The following is a 15,830-nucleotide window of genomic DNA, read 5'->3' as shown; positions in this document are numbered from 1 at the left end:
GATGACCTGCAGAAAGTATGTTCAAGCCTCCTGAAAGATTTGTTTTATGCAATATGTGCTGTCTGAGTGGGGAGTGAAATATATCAATGCTCCTTTCAAAGCCATCCAATAAAAAGACCTCCGGCTGAACCAGAGTAGAACCTGGAAAATATCGGAGGAGATCTGTGTTTCACAGTTGATTTATGTTGTATTTCCTTTTCTGTGTCCTGGTTGAGTATTTGTCTGTAAATACGGATACAAGTTTTGACTGCATCTCAAACTAAACCGGTAAAAGTAAACTAACGACTTCTAGAATTATATGACGGACAGGACGAGACATTTACAAGTTGTCTTTGATATTTTCCCTTTTCCCCACAGAGTGATGGCACAAGTATCAACTTAAATCCAACACTTTAGATAAGCATCTTCCTAGACGGAGCAACGTGTCCTGGCGTTCAGGACAAAGTGAAAAAGATGATGAGACTCGCGTGTCGTTTTGTGAGATAGTGATGGAGGCAGAAGAGGTCGGTTTGCAGACGCATGTTCAAAAGCTGCCAGGTAGGAATTATTCCTCTGTGGTCTCGAGAAAAAACGCGTATCTTTGCGGCCAGGCGGCATCAAAAGATTCTCACAATGTCGCCCACCGAGCTTTTAGATCTGGCCGTTATTTTCGGAGCGCACCAACCCGAAGAGATTTCCAATAAACTCTTTTCACAGGGGTTGCTGCTACGAAGACGGCGTTACGCAGGCAGGCAGTGTGCACTCGTTCAGGACACCACAGGAGGTCCTCGGCAGCTGAGGTGCAATTTGAACTGCAGATAGATTTTCTGCCCAGAATCAGGTGGCTGTGGATGACGCCGTCACCTGTCCAAATAGAGTCGAGGACGTGTCCTAAATGTACGGAGGAGAGACATAATAGCAAATGTTTGTCAACGCCAAAATCACGAGGAGAATTTTGAATTAAACCGCAGCTGTCGAAAATGATATTAAGAGACACAAAACAACGATGGATCGATCATTATTCGATGAGCATTTGGCCGTGCAGCCAAAGCCGGATCCATCTTAACTTGATTGTGCTCCGCAGAACTGCCTTGTCTACACATAAGAAGCCATCGGCGAGCCACACCTTTGCACCCGGCGACACGCCGCTCCGCTCTCACAGCCGCTGCACTTCCGTGCCGCCCGGCTTCCGCGTGGATTCAGTGAGTGCAGAGCGGGTTCCCGTGCAGAGCGGGCGGCGAGCGATCACTCGGCCGGTGACGTCACGGACGACGTTTCCTGCTGCACACACCTGCTGCTGTGTGCTTGAACGCGTCTTTGATACGACATTGTGAACACGCGTCACATGGTCTTTGTCGTAATCACGTCGCAGAGAGTTTTGTCCTGCACGGATGATTAAACAACAACACAGCCGGAAATACGCCGCCTGATGTTTTATTTTGTGGCTCCCCGGAGCCGCTCAGTGAAAAAGGGTCGCGGGCGTGCGAGCAGTGCGGCGGGCACGCGGCCGCTTGTTAGTTGTGGCAGAATAGCGCGTGTGTTTGTGTGCACTCCCCCCCCCCCCCCCCCCCCCCTCGAGTCCCCCGACTCTCTGCACTAACGACCCTCCGCCTGGTCCCGTCTGTCCCCGGCGGGGACACACACACACACACACACCAACACGCACCCACATGCAAAGCAGACGCACTTAGTTCAAATGACAAGTTCAAATCACACACACACACACACACACACACACACACATTGTTCCTTGGATGTGCACGCTCAAAAGGCTTTTATTCTCCTTTGTTTGTCTATGAACGAATTGATTGATTATAGCAAAAGCCGCATAAGACTTAAACTTGGGGGCGGGGTCATAAATCAGGGCCACACCGAGAGACACGTGAGCTTTATGGCTGTTATAAGTTATATATATAAATCTCCTACTTTGCTGATAGGATTGCAGAATGTTGGTAGATGGATCCGATCTGACAGGCCTCCAGATGCAGTTCCCCGTGCAGACGGCCTCTCCATCAGCTCTTAACCACTGCAGACGCGCATCGGGCGGTCGGCCTTCTCCTCCTCGGCAAACAGCTTCAGTTCAGTGGAGAAACACTCCAGAGAAACATTTCTTGGGGCGCCGCTTCGGGTTTATCAGTCAGATTTGTCAATGAGGGAACAAACAATCCCCAGAAAATGGCCCCCGTGCGCTCCTCCATGTGTGCGCCGTTATTTAAGAAGGCACATAAAATGTGGTGGGAACGTGTTTTTCTTCTGTCCAAAATGAGCTATTGACATCTGGGGGGATAAAAGCTACTCTGCAAATACTGCACACCATGTGATGTGTAAATGTGTAAATGTGTACTGCTTCATTTTTAAAGTAATGGAAGATCTTGTTGGTTTATTTGTTGGGTAAATATTTGGCTTCTGCAACGGAAAACCTCGTCTTCAGCATCTCGTCTTCAGCATCTCGTCTTCGCTACGATGTCTCATCCGCCAAACAACACGGAATTCAACAGCCAGTCGTGTTTATTCACTCAGTCGTCGGACTTATTTACTTTACTTATTTACTTTATTTAGCGTCCCTTTTGTCTTTGCGTGTTCGTAAAGCTCTAACGTGCGTTTTAACATGCAAAGGCTCATGGGTAAAGACGTCGCTGCTGCCTTCTGGCTGTGAGATATACGCGTTGAAGGCAGGAGAGTGAGACTGAAAGGCCTTAGAAATGTCTTTTTAAATTTATTAATTTTTTTTAAATTTATACATATATACAGGGTATATATATTTTTTTATTTATTTTTCTCCTTTCTTCCCCCCCATTTCTTTTTGTGCCTACGGGTATGTATGTATTTATGTATGTGTATATATGTACGTGTGTGTATGTCTGTGTCTGTGTTGAAAATGCAAAAACAAAGTGATTTAAAGTGCCTTCAAATACTAGTGTGTGTTACTAGTAGACTGCGGACTTATTGCATTATAAAGGAATATCTGATTTAGTTTGTTGCCTATTCGTCTTCCTGGATATTCCTACTGAGTCACAGCTCTCTCTGACTCCCGTTATCTCTCAGTTCACCTTCTCTGGCTCTCCAGTCTCCGGTATGAATCTGTCCTTTTTCTCTGTCCTCCCTCGGACGTCTCTGTCTTTATTGGGGTTTGGATTTCTTTCTCGACGGGTGTTTCGTTTCTTTCCGTTGTTCTTTCAAACATCGGTGCCGCTGGCTGACGGAGAGCTAGTGAGCGATAACGCGGCTCGTGAGATGATGCACTCTGTTTGCCGGAGCGCCGGCCCCCGGGGGGGTCGGGGGGGGTCGGGGGGGGCCGGCTGGAGATGGAGATGCGGCGAAGAGCAGCTTCTAAATGGACTGTTGTAGATCGCATCGACCAGACTGCTTTTAATCCTCGTGGAGTTCTGCGGTAGCAGACCTTATGTTTCACATGATTAGCTCTGCACAGGAAATGGGTGCAGCTCTGATAGCCTGTGACACACACACACACACACACACATATATATGTACAGTACACATTTTGTTTTGTATTTACCAGGTTGCTTTTTTTCTTCCCCAGATGTACAAAAATAAAGTGCTGGAACTGGGAGAGAAGCTGCTGCCGGCCTTCAACACGCCAACAGGAATCCCCCGAGGAGTCATCAACCTGGGGAGGTGAGTCTCGGCGCCGGCCTTCCTCCGTCCAAAAGTCCTCCGTCGAGTCAGTGCGCTTTTATTCACCCCGACAACCAGCGCCGGGCCGGGGTCAGAAAAGGTCAGAGGGGCGTAACCACTGAGGGAATCGGCCGATGTCGTCTTCTACGCTCCTCTGAAATGACACATGAAGGTGACAGACGCTCGTTTATTGACGATGGAGCAGCTTTACAAGGACCCAAACATTCAGATGAGAATTAAATCTGTGTTCACAAATACACCGGAGGATCGTTTGGATAATATTTGCTTGCGTTTTAAATGAGTTGTGTTCATTTCTAATCTGTTCCATTACATATTTACCCAGACGAGCTCGTTAATGCCGCGCGATCGAGCAGTCAAACAGTCGACCGCGAGTCTCTCCGCGTTTGGTTTGATTCTCTTAAGCAACGGAACGTGCGACTCGGCTCACTTTTTTAGATTAAGCAAGAACGTGACGCGTCAGTGACTGACAGTCAAATTATCATCGCTGGCTCACATGCAAACCAGCGGGAGAAAGTTCACTCGATGATTCCGCTTAATGGTCCCGTGAGTGGATCTGAAATGATAAATCAAACGCGGCTGAAGTGATTTGGCCTCATTTTAACCGTCAAAAAAGATTTCTGTAATTCCTCAAGCTCGGCCTCTCGTTGCCTGATCTTACTTGATAAAATACATCGTGGCGCCGCCGCCGTTCACCTGCTGCAGGGGAGGTCACCTCTGCTGCTCAGCCTGTGCGTTTGTGGGGAGGAAAGGACTGTTTGTGAATCACTTGTTGCTGTTTGGAGTCTTTTCCTGCTTCTTTCTGTTGTTTTTTTTACCCAAATGTGGTCTAGTTCTCAAGTAGTGAAGTTTTTATTGGACAGTAAACAGGTTTTGGTCTGATTTTGGAAGCCATTTTAATATTAAATTATCCAAAAAAACAAACCGTTTACTCTGCCTGATCACGGACCAAAGCATGAAAACAAAATTTCCCCCCTAAATGTACGCTGAACACTTTTACACACAGCCCCCTAAATAAAGAAAACATTCTAAAAAAGCCCTTTAAGATGCTGGAGGTGGTCCTAATGGCACTTAATGCCTTTAAATTGAAAGATTATAGTTGTGTGTGTGTGTGTGTGTGTGTGTGTATACAACCAAACACTTCAATTATTTCAGCTCTTCTGTAAAGATGCACAAAAATTCCAATTTCCGAGGACATATAATGCGCGACATGCGTTATTGATTTTTCCCATTTCAATTATTTCTTCACCTCATTATGCGTCTCATGGCTCTGGAAGAGTCTGAGTGTGTGTTTGTTTGTTTAAAGGGGGGGGGGGGGGGCGAGAAAAGATTAATGAGCGCTGCGCTCTCCTCCACCTTCCCAAACGCACACACACACACACACACAGACGCCGCCTCCGCTTTGACTCTCTGATTGATTCTCCTTAAAGGACGAATCGGATGTGACTCGAGCCAGAACTACTACTAATGACGCAGCCGGCCGAACTTTTAATGGGTGCACTCGTCAGAGTGGCAAACTCTTTGACTCGCACGCCACCCACCTCCAACCTTTTCATCTCCCTCCGTCGTATTCCTTCTTTCAAACTCAGTTCAATTCATTAGCGGATGTGTGCAGCATCTATTAGAGGTTATGTGACGTCGCTCTGCTGCTACATTCTGCCTCCGGTAATCACTGCATTAGTGCAGCGTCTGAGAGACCACACATTAGCTGGGAATTAGATTAGCACGCCGACCTGTGGAAATGAAACCAAAACTGGCTCCACCTCTTCCTGACCTGCGCGTTGATGGTTTCTTGGTATTTTTTTTCAGCCTTTTTTACTTTTGAGAAATAACAGAAAAACAGAAACTTTCAAGCGGGCGACCTCCAGGTCCCGAGAAGGGACGTGAGCCTGCGTTTTTTTCTATCAGCCATCAGGGTCGACTTCCTCTGGGTTGATTGTATAGAAGTCATTAGTCTACTTCCCCCCTTGATTTATTACCTTAGAAAAGATTGTAAACGCAGCACCACACTGGTTCCTAAGCTCCTAAGTCTTCATCAATTCAGCTTCAAGTTCATTTTGTACCTTCTAGTGCCATTTACAATTAAACGTAAGAGTAAGTTTATGGATTAATTCAGTTTAAGCAGACATCGGTCACTTAAAGCGTGGCTAAGAAAGGCTTTTTAATTCTCCAACCCATAAAAACCAGCCCGGCCCAACGGGACGTTTTTCTAACAAACGTGAACAACAAACAGAGAGAGAGAGAGAGTTCGGAGGGTGACACATGGGCCGACTTTGAAAAACCACAAATGAAATGAGCGGCGTGTTCAAACGGATCGATAAACTTTAGATGGATCGCGCACAATCTCTGGAGACCTGCTGGAGATTAGATTATTGATTTAAAATGAAGAAAAAAAAAGCCTGTCTGTTATGATGCGTTGAGCACAGACAGAAGAGGCGGCGCTTTGAACGGTCGACCTCCTGTTACATTGTTCTGTGTGACGCCTCTGAAAGTACAGGTAGTGCTGCTGCAGCCGGAGGAGGATCTGGTCACAGCTGCTTCTGAATAAGCTGCACATATGCCAGCGTCTCACGGAACAGTTTGTCCCCGTGAGACTTAGTCCGCTCGCTTTGTCATTGTTGCAGTGGCACCAGCTGGAGCTGGGGCTGGGCCTCGGCCGGGAGCAGCATCCTGGCTGAGTTCGGGACCCTCCACCTGGAGTTCGTCCATCTGTCGGAGCTCTCCGGGAACCCCGTCTACACGGAAAAGGTACCACAGCGCAAACCCGGCGCCCACTCCTCCGTCGCCGGGGGTGCGGCTTTGCGAGCGCGCGGTTTCTCACGTGTTCTTTGGCGCCCCGGGTGTCTCGGCAGGTGATGAACATCAGGAAACTACTGAACAAGATTGAAAAGCCCCACGGCCTGTACCCCAACTTCCTCAGTCCGGTCAGCGGCAACTGGGTCCAACGTAAGTACTGCGTCACGCCGAGGGTTGCAGGTTTCATTCCTAGCGAAGGACGAGGTCCAATGGCGCTCTCTGCATGCGTCTAATCCCTAAAGGGGAGTCAGACATTTCTGCCCGTTCTGACTGGCTTCCCCGGCTGTCACTCACCCATTCGCCTATTTCCTTTCACTTTTAATATCAGGCTCGCAGCAGTGGCTGTATACCCCCACCACCCCCACCCCCCTCCTCCCACTGCTCCGGGTTATTAAAACGAAAATGAATTCAATTACTTCAGGAAATTGGATCTTTCCGATTCACCTGAAAGGAGTCGAAAAAGAGATGCGACGCGATAAAGGCGGAGCAGCGGTCACCTTGATGATTACACGCGTTAATTGTTGTGGCTGAGCGGGCGGCGACGCAATACTGTGCGTACATATTACAACCCGGGGGGTGATAACACGGCGGGGTGTGTGTGTGTGTGTGTGTGAGAGCACTGCAATATCACACCCGTCGTCAACGTGACCACGCGAGCCCCCAATTACCCGGAAAAGACAACAAGAAAATGCAGCTTATTTAGGATATTCAACACTGTGATTGCAGATTATTAGGCGGTCGTGTGAATTTTATCTGGGTTTCTCGTGGGTTTAGCACAGTTACATTTGAGATTCGTTGCCGCTAGATCGTTATTTAGAGCGTGTTTCACAGCAGAATTACATTTGTAATAACATATTTCAGCTGGGATAATTAGCATTAAACGGATGGATGTATTGACGCATGAAAGTGATCTATCCATGAATGTTGCCCATTATAAGTTAACATTTCAGGCAGCCTGAATCAGTCCCGTCGGTGACCTCGCTGCAGACCTCCATACGGATCCGCTTCCCTCTTATCCCCCATTCTTAGATCACGTCTCCATCGGCGGCCTCGGGGATAGTTTCTACGAGTATCTGATCAAATCCTATCTGATGTCGGACAAGACGGACGGGGAGGCGAAGAAAATGTACTACGGCGCGATGGAGGTATGGATCATCTGCTCTTTACATCTTTCACGGCTGCAAACCAACCCGAGTTCCTTCATCTGCTGAGGGGGATTGTGTCGTTTTGTCCGGACGTCTGCTTCCCGGTGTGCGACAGTGAAATGGGGGCAGAAGCGCGTTCCCTGTCCTGCAGGAAAGCTGCACCTTCGGATGGATTTCAATTGATCGATGAGGGTCTCCATCTCCGCTCCTCTGACCCGGCGTCTCATCAATCATATCGTTTGACATCATCCGAGAGCTGCTGCCGCTTTTATTTGTTTAATCGCATTTCATGCGGCTGCAGTCTTTGGGTTGATGCGACGGCATCAAAAATTGAAGCCAAAGCGACAACCGGGGAATTAGACCTCTGTGTTAGAGCCACAGCATTTACATACCAAAGTGCACGTCTGAGTGTGTCTCGCCTGCACTTAAGACATAATGGAGTGCTGGTGCGGAGCAGAGTCGCCCCTTGTCACTCCAAACCGCCGGGGCTATTTTTATGCAAAGATGTTTAGAGGATTCTGTCTCCCGTTGACTCTCGGCGGATGCCGGGCCGCGGCGGGGGGGGCGAGGGGGGGGCTTTTATTCGAAAGCGCGGCGGCGTGATTACATGCAGCCGGAGTGCTTTTGTGACAGAGGGGCAGGAGGGAAGGAAGATGATATCGAGGAGGAAAAGCTTTCTGCTGCCGCATAATGCGATCTGACAGTAACCGACTCGTGTATTTATAAACCGTCGAGCACTCGCATTACCCTGGGAGAGAAATCTGTGCATACATGAACTCACCGCACAGTATGGAAAACATAAGAAAAAAAAAAGCCCACCTGTTTCCGTCCTTAATGGAGATAAAAGCACATTCCCTGCGGCTACGTTAACCGCATCACACGGCACGACCGCTAATTGCCGACTGGCCTCCTCTCCTGTGACTTGGTGTTTAAATGTCTGATGTTGTGTTACAGACTGTGTGTTTGTGCGGAGATGTGACGGTGCAGCACGACTCTTTATCTTTGGAGTTCAAATGCAAGCAGATTACTAATTAAAACACAGTGATTTTCCAATCAGACAATGACGTCATTACTGCTAACAGGTAATTAGCAGTAGAGCCACGAGAACGAGTGTTTTGTCCTCAACACGTCCCATCTAACGCTCTTTTAGCGGGAAAGGACTCTGGACGGAGGGCGAGGACGGGTTTGTTTCTCCTTTTTCTTTTTCCAAGCGCATCCTAAATGAGGGGAAGGAAAACAGTTATGAATTAATGGACCTTAGATTAGGGAGGGAGTTCAAACTTTGAATCATGAGCACTTTGCGGGGTGTCGAATAACACAATAAGTGAGCAGAGACTAGATGAGAAGGAGGTGGAAGAAATCCTCCTGTTCGAGAGAGAGAGAGAGAATGAGAACCTCTTCAGAAATTCTGTCCTTTTGAACTTTTATGTTCTGTCTCTTAAAACAATCGAAATGCCAGACACGAAAACACATTTGCATCTTAAAAAATGTCTCCCTTTGATTTTCTCCGCCTCGTCCATCTGTCTTTTGATCATTTATTAAAGAGGCTGTTCTGGACCTCTTCACATGACATCTCTCATAGGTCCTTTGCTGCTGTTCTCATACATCATTTACTACATATAAATGCAGACGTTTACAGTGTAAAAGACAATATATAGTGTCCACACACTCCGACTTTCATGTGAAACAATGTCTGTAGATTCTCAGATTGGGAATTTGAGAGGTTCTGTCAGTGTTTGTGTCATTGCTTGTGTTGACGCATCCCCACAAAGTACTACAAGACACATCCAGCACAGCAATAGTATTCCTGCCCTTGTGTTGCCGCAGGCGATTGAAGCCAACCTGGTGCAAAAGTCCCCCGGCGGTCTCACCTACATGGCCGAGTGGAGGGGGGGGATCCTGGACCACAAGATGGGCCACCTGGCCTGCTTCTCGGGAGGCATGATCGGCATCGGGGCCGACGACGGAGCGCCGGAGAAGAGGCAACACTTCCTGGACCTGGCCGCCGAGATCACGCACACGTGCCACGAGAGCTACACCCGCTCGGGTGAGTGGAGATGTCAGGGGGGGGGGGGGCGCCGGAGAGGGTCACTCCACCTTTTGAGGGGGCAGCAGATGAGTAGCTGCTGCTGCTGCTGCTCGCTTGGGTTTGGGTCAGCGCTTTATTTATAGTGAGAAATAAGTGGACGCTCCATCCCTGATGCGCAGCAGTCTTTACCCGTCTCTCCTGAGAGAGGCTTCGGCCTTCAGAGTAAGAGCGCGGGATATTGTAAATTAAAAAGGGCCTTAGGCAATTTAGCTCGGACTCAAAATAAGAATCACTCGGTGTGGTTTCGCCTCGGCGGAGAGAGACAACAGGCCGAATAAGGAGCAGGGGAGAATTAAAGTGGTTGATTATTCTCCAACGTCTCACGGCTGTGGGCAGCAACAGCGGACGTGGAGGTGTCTCAAAGTGTGTTAGATACTGATAATCACATGTTATTATAATTCAGGAGGAAGAATGAAAAGAAAAGGAGAAAATGCAGGCAGAAAGTGTGTGAGAGTCCACGGGAAAATGGACTGCGGCTCCAACCTGTGAATGGCAGAAAGGAGTAGTTTCCATAGATACACAGGATATATATTTATATATATCCCCGAGAGAAAAATGCAATCTCGAATGAAAAAGGAGAGGACGCCTGCCTTCATTTGTTTTTTTTGGAAAGGCTTTTTGATCTCTCCTCTTCCCTGCCATCTGTCTTGGCCCTGACATTAATCTCCTCGGCTAATTTCAAGCCGCCTCCCTCCCTCCCTCCCTCCCCCACTTCGCTTCGCCTTCACTCCTCCCGTCAGGTGACGTGACTCATCGCATAACCCGCTCCTTGATTCGCCTGGAATACTTTTGATCTGCGGGCCCCGTAAGGATCGTCTTTCGCGGCCCTCCTGCAGGTTCCTCTCAGCTGATCCGAGGGGGACCCGACGGGGCCCCCCAGCAGCTCCTGGGCCCTGCAGAGAAGGAGGGGAGGCGAGAGGGCTTTGCTATTGCACCGGCTGCTGTTAAGCTTTGTCTTAAATAGCGACACCTCGGCTGCCGCTGAGGACATCTGCCACCTCTACTGACACATGCTGATACTCGGTAGAACGAATACATTCCTGCCAATAGTTTTAAACTATAGTGCATTGATCCACTTGTGGAGGTAAATGAAAGAAAAGCAGCAATGCATTAACAAAGGCAGAGGAGAGGAAAACGAAAAAAAAAGCTGGATGTACACAATTGAGGGAAATAGTGAAAGGATAAAGGACAGGATGTGCCATGTTTGGTTTGTTAGTAGACTCGCATGATTCCAATTAAAAACCACAACTTGGCCCGTTCAACGCGCTACAGATGGTGGTACGTTATGAATTCGACCCGTTTTTGCTTACAGGATTTGAGGTTAATGTCCTTGGAAAACAAGCCCGCCTTCACTAGAATCGGATGAAATCTACTCCCAGCAGGGAAATAAATATGTGTCACTTCAATGGGCTCATTTAGAATAAAGGTTTACTCCTTCATGTGGATGTGGTAAATAAAGACAACATGAAACGCTGTCGACTCAAAGTAGTAATTATGCTTCTTCTGCTTCTGGATTGACATCACATTTTGTGTTTGTTTTTTCTCCTATCTGAGCGGAGAGTCAAAACATATTGTAAAGCCCCACGAGACATATTTCCTTTCTGAAACTGGATGAATAAAATGTTCCTGTTGAATTGAAGCAACCGATTCAGCCGCTGCGTTTTTCAGGCTTAACGGTTTTTACCAGTTTTTCCGTCTTGTCCCACTGATTTACTCCCAAATGTACCACGTCATAGAGTCAAATGAGCACACTCCAGCCTGCCTGTTAACGTGGAACAGAAGATATTTCATGCCTCTTCTTATTCACACGGCAGACGACTAGTTGACCATTGGCGATGTTAAAAAACCAACTGAACATTTTCTCTCTCTTTGGCCTCCGTCAGCAACCAAACTGGGACCCGAGGCGTTCCGATTTGACGGCGGAGGGGAAGCGACGGCGACCAGGCTGAGCGACCGATACTACATCCTGCGACCGGAGGTCATCGAGAGCTACATGTACATGTGGAGACTGACGCACGACCCCAAGTACAGGGAATGGGGCTGGGAAGCCGTCGAGGTGAGAGAGAACCTCCTGTCTTTTAAAACATTTTTATCACACACATCTACTCTCGGCCTCCCCGAGATGCTTCAGTCTGAAGATAACGGTTTTCATCTCTGGGGACTTTTTAACATGAAGCCTCCACGGTGAGGTGGATGTCAGATTCAATTCCCTGGAGATCCAAAGCTAAAGGTGGTGCAGGATTTTTGTGCCTCAGTAACAGAAAGCCGTGTTTTTAGATGTAACAACCAGAGAGAAATATTGCCCTGTATTCAGACTATTACGGTAAAAAGACATATCTCCTCATTTTTAAGTGGGAGATGCAGTCAAGTATCATTTTCTTTCCGAGACTTCTCGCCCCACAGTAACTTAGACTCGGAATTTATGAATTGTGCAAACCTATAATGTCAAGCCCCTTTAACACCCTCAATTACCCTCAACCGGCTTCCTTGATATGCTGCAGGATTATACATTAACTTTGTAGATCCGGCCATCCCACGGGCCGGGGGTGAAGGTTGTGCGGCGAGCACCATTATTAATGTGGCAACGGACAGCACATTAGCCGTAGCGAACCGCGCCGGGCCGGCGTGATGGATTTGGCGTTCATTTAGTGTGCACACGAGTGGAGAGATCCGGGCCGACGAGTTTGACGGGCTTTTAATTATCCGGCGCAAAAGGTTGCAAGCGGTGCGCGGCGCTTCCCTCTCCGTGAACATCGGTGCATTAACGCGTCGGGGGTCTTTGTTAATTAGCACGTGCGAGCCGGCCCCTTTGTAGGAGGGGTTACAGTGCGCTAATTCACCGCTCGCCATCGGGCCTCGTTCAGGTTCAGCGTCGCCGAGGAGCTTTTACCAGTAAGGTCCCCTCTCAGGAGCTTGAGCACACGGCCGTGGCTGATATTTATCGACGCGGTCCTTTACCTTCAGGCCCTCGAGCAGCACTGCAGGGTGGAGTCGGGCTTCTCCGGGATCCGAGACGTTTACACCATGACAGCCAGCCACGACAACATGCAGCAGAGCTTCTTCCTGTCAGAGACCCTCAAGTAAGTCCCGCTTTGACGTCACGTGTCGTATCCAATCAAACTCCCTATTCTGCATCATGTGACCTTTTCCAGGTGGCATAAGTATTGACGTAACGATGGAACGTCTTCCGTCTTCCTGAGAGCCTCCTGCTAGCAACAGATTTAGTGGCAACGGGGAAAAAACAGGGAATATGTTCAAACATATTGTGTTGTAATGTAGTTTATTACCAGTACTGACACGTACTTCCTTGTGCACAGGACACACAACGCTTAAGATTTATGCTGTTTAATCAGCAATGGCAGCCACGTGAATTGGACAAAATTGCTAAATTAAGAGGCTAGATAAAAATAAATGGGAGGCAGTCAGCAACGAGAGTACGGATCCTTATCAGTTCGGTTCATTAACGGTAAACTTATCTGTTCAATTTCACTACTGAATAATTGCTGGCTGATATGTTATTAGAAAAAAAAAGAACTGAAAACAGGATTACACTTTATTAATGTCATAGATTCAGCTAAGTGTTTTCTTGAGAGGGACTGCGTGGATTCACTCGTTAGCCACTTTTAATTAGAAAAAGAGTTTAACGCTGCGCACAACTCTGCATATTGATTTGCAGTTTGTTTGTCTTTTTCCACCATTTAGGCCTCTTCAAAGAACATGAGATCGAAAACTTTTATCATCTACCCGCTTCCACTACACGCCGGTTTAAAAGCCGCTTAAAAAGGCCCAGCAGTTTAGTTTTTTACCAACTGTTAAGCAATTTAGACACAATCCGAAAATAAATAATGTCCTTTAAAAGGTGGAGATCCATTTTCGGCGGCTCCTTGATGCTTCGATGCCGCATGTCAGCGTTTATTCCGCGGGGGCAGCGCGGTCGGCGACTGCTGACCACCGCGTTCGCGCAGCAGGACGATAACCAGGTTCCTCAAACCGCACAGGTCACGCGTCGTTGGCACGGTGGTTCCTGCAGTCGGGGGCCAGCGATTTCGCACCCTACAAATCCAGACCTCAGCTGCCGGAGAGACCGACTAATAAAATACTTCAGGGGGGCCTTTTAAAATAAGTCTTCTTCCCTCTCATCCCACTGCGCCTCCCCCCCTCCCCCCCTCTGTGCTGCTCAGGTATCTGTACCTGCTCTTCTCCGACGACGACCTCCTCCCGCTGGAGGACTGGGTCTTCAACACGGAGGCCCACCCGCTGCCCGTCATCCGCAGGAGCTGCGCGCAGGACGAGGCCACGCAGGACAAGACGTCCTCCGAATGAAGACTGGACCTCCCCCCCCCACTCCACACCCCCCCCCCCCCCCCCCCCCCGGGACGGAGGCGTCCCCGCGGTTCATGTGAGTCGCCGCAGGGGAGGCGGACTTTTTTCACGGAGCGCGTCGCGTGACTCTCTGATCGCTTTCCGGTAAAAGGACGCCGTCGTTTTGCGGAGTGATTGTGTAACCTTTCGCCCGGGGGGGGGGGGTCACTCCCTGCTGGCGATTCTAATTCTTCTTCTTCTTCTTCTTCTTTTTTGTGACCAATCAAGACAAACATGACTTTCTTTCCTTCTTTCCTCTATGAGGAAACCAGTATAAGTCGCAGAGTGTTTGCAGTGGGAGGAGGGTTGAACTTTGGGCCGTACTGTGAGGAAGACCTGAGTTTGCTGTTTCGTTTTACCTTAAGCGATGAATGATGTCCGTACGTTGTCATCTTTTCCTTTGTGAGTCCACTCTTTGACCAAAGGTTGCTTTGCATTTATACTTCCCTACTTTCCCCCGTAATGTGTTTTTGGTGCGTCTTGACCGAAGGTGAAAATTAACAAGAGGCTTGAGTTCTAATGAGCGTTGATTAATGTACAGACAAACACAAAATGCGATTCTGAAATTCAGCTTTAAGCCGATGTTGATGTCACGTTTCCTCCTGAAAGGAGCTTGAATGAATTTTAAAAGTTCGGCGGTGTCTGGGAAGCGGCAGTGTCTTATGCATCCGGGGACACGGGTCCAGTCGTCCCTCTGAATGCTCGGGTTATTCTGTGAAAAAGGCCGAGCCTGCTCCGTCCCCTCCAATCAAAGTCACAAGCGGCGTCCTGTCAATTAGTTCTGTGGCCGTGACACTGGCATCGTGTGGGGGGGGGAAAGAACCCATCGTCCTGTTTCTGTTGTGGTTTCTCTGCTTCACGCTGCCTTTACTCGTGGATCCACGCGGCGGCCCGGCACTGACGTTAAAGGCGGTGAGGGATTCCATCTCCAGCGCCGTTCGTCTCTGCTGTCCTGCACACCTGTGGAGTGAATGTGCTTGTACATACAGATGTGTGGAAGACCCCTGTATGAGCTTCTATCGATTTTATTTTGTGATCAAATTGTTCTTTCTTTTCCCGGTTTCTCTTTTTGATTTGCTTCCCTCAGGTGTTTAAGTAAAAAAAAAAAAAAAAAAAACTTTTAAGTCTAGTTATCGCTGATATTAATTATTACTTATTCTTACTGTTTGATTATTCTTTCATTGTTGGATATTTTCAAATACTGATAAAAAGACCTGTGCAACTTTGTACATTTCAAACAATCCTAGTTGTTGTGTGTGTGTGTTTTTTTAATCTCAGCCTTGTTTGCTTATGTAAATACAAAGTTAAACTATTCCCTACTTTCTATTCTGTATTTGTGTATTCATTAAGTCAGAAGTGACTTACAAAAAGGAAAGAATCATTACAGGTTAAATTGGAGGGCGATTTGGAAAGTCACAGATCACAGCGAGGAAACCGCTGCTCGTCTCTCGCGGTGTCATCAAAGCAAAATGTAATACTTTCCTCCCAAAGGATTTGACTCCACCTGCTGCCCCCTGAATCCTATTGCTTGATTTCTCATTTGTTTTAAATATAATTGTCATGGACAGGGTTGACATTTTAAAAGGTGGTACTTGAATTTACATTCATCACCTTAAACAGAGGACTAATACGAAGGTGTTTGGTTTTACATAATAAGGGCACATGTTGCTGAAGTTGAGGCCTGCAGCGCTCTGAACCGAAGGTGTGATGATTAAAAGAAGAAGGGCACAATCTGAAGCGGGAGCATCACAGTCCCTCCGAACGCCTGCGAGAGCTAAAGGACAAACGGATAATCCGCCGCAGCT

General features: G+C 48.0%; 1 protein-coding gene across 2 annotated transcripts in view; it reads left to right on the top strand.

The window, feature by feature from the left end:
* LOC120810003 (mannosyl-oligosaccharide 1,2-alpha-mannosidase IA) overlaps positions 1 to 15,266 on the top strand; it is a 105,530-nt gene extending 90,264 nt beyond the window's left edge. Inside the window, exons 5-12 of one of the 2 annotated variants that reach the window (XM_078094520.1) lie at positions 3,521 to 3,615; positions 6,258 to 6,381; positions 6,486 to 6,579; positions 7,459 to 7,574; positions 9,402 to 9,621; positions 11,547 to 11,719; positions 12,628 to 12,743; positions 13,845 to 15,266. In XM_078094520.1, the coding sequence (XP_077950646.1) occupies positions 3,521 to 3,615; positions 6,258 to 6,381; positions 6,486 to 6,579; positions 7,459 to 7,574; positions 9,402 to 9,621; positions 11,547 to 11,719; positions 12,628 to 12,743; positions 13,845 to 13,986 (1,080 nt within the window). In that variant the 3' untranslated portion in view covers positions 13,987 to 15,266. Of the gene's footprint in view, positions 1 to 3,520; positions 3,616 to 6,254; positions 6,382 to 6,485; positions 6,580 to 7,458; positions 7,575 to 9,401; positions 9,622 to 11,546; positions 11,720 to 12,627; positions 12,744 to 13,844 lie in introns of both variants that reach the window. The other variant, XM_078094519.1, reaches the window with a different exon arrangement.
* Positions 15,267 to 15,830: the final 564 nt, after the last annotated feature.

Source organism: Gasterosteus aculeatus, chromosome 20 (genome assembly GCF_964276395.1).
Source record: "Gasterosteus aculeatus chromosome 20, fGasAcu3.hap1.1, whole genome shotgun sequence".
Taxonomy (NCBI): domain Eukaryota; kingdom Metazoa; phylum Chordata; class Actinopteri; order Perciformes; family Gasterosteidae; genus Gasterosteus; species Gasterosteus aculeatus.
Note: the sequence above shows the minus strand (reverse complement) of the source record. Positions and strands in the feature narration are given on the sequence as shown.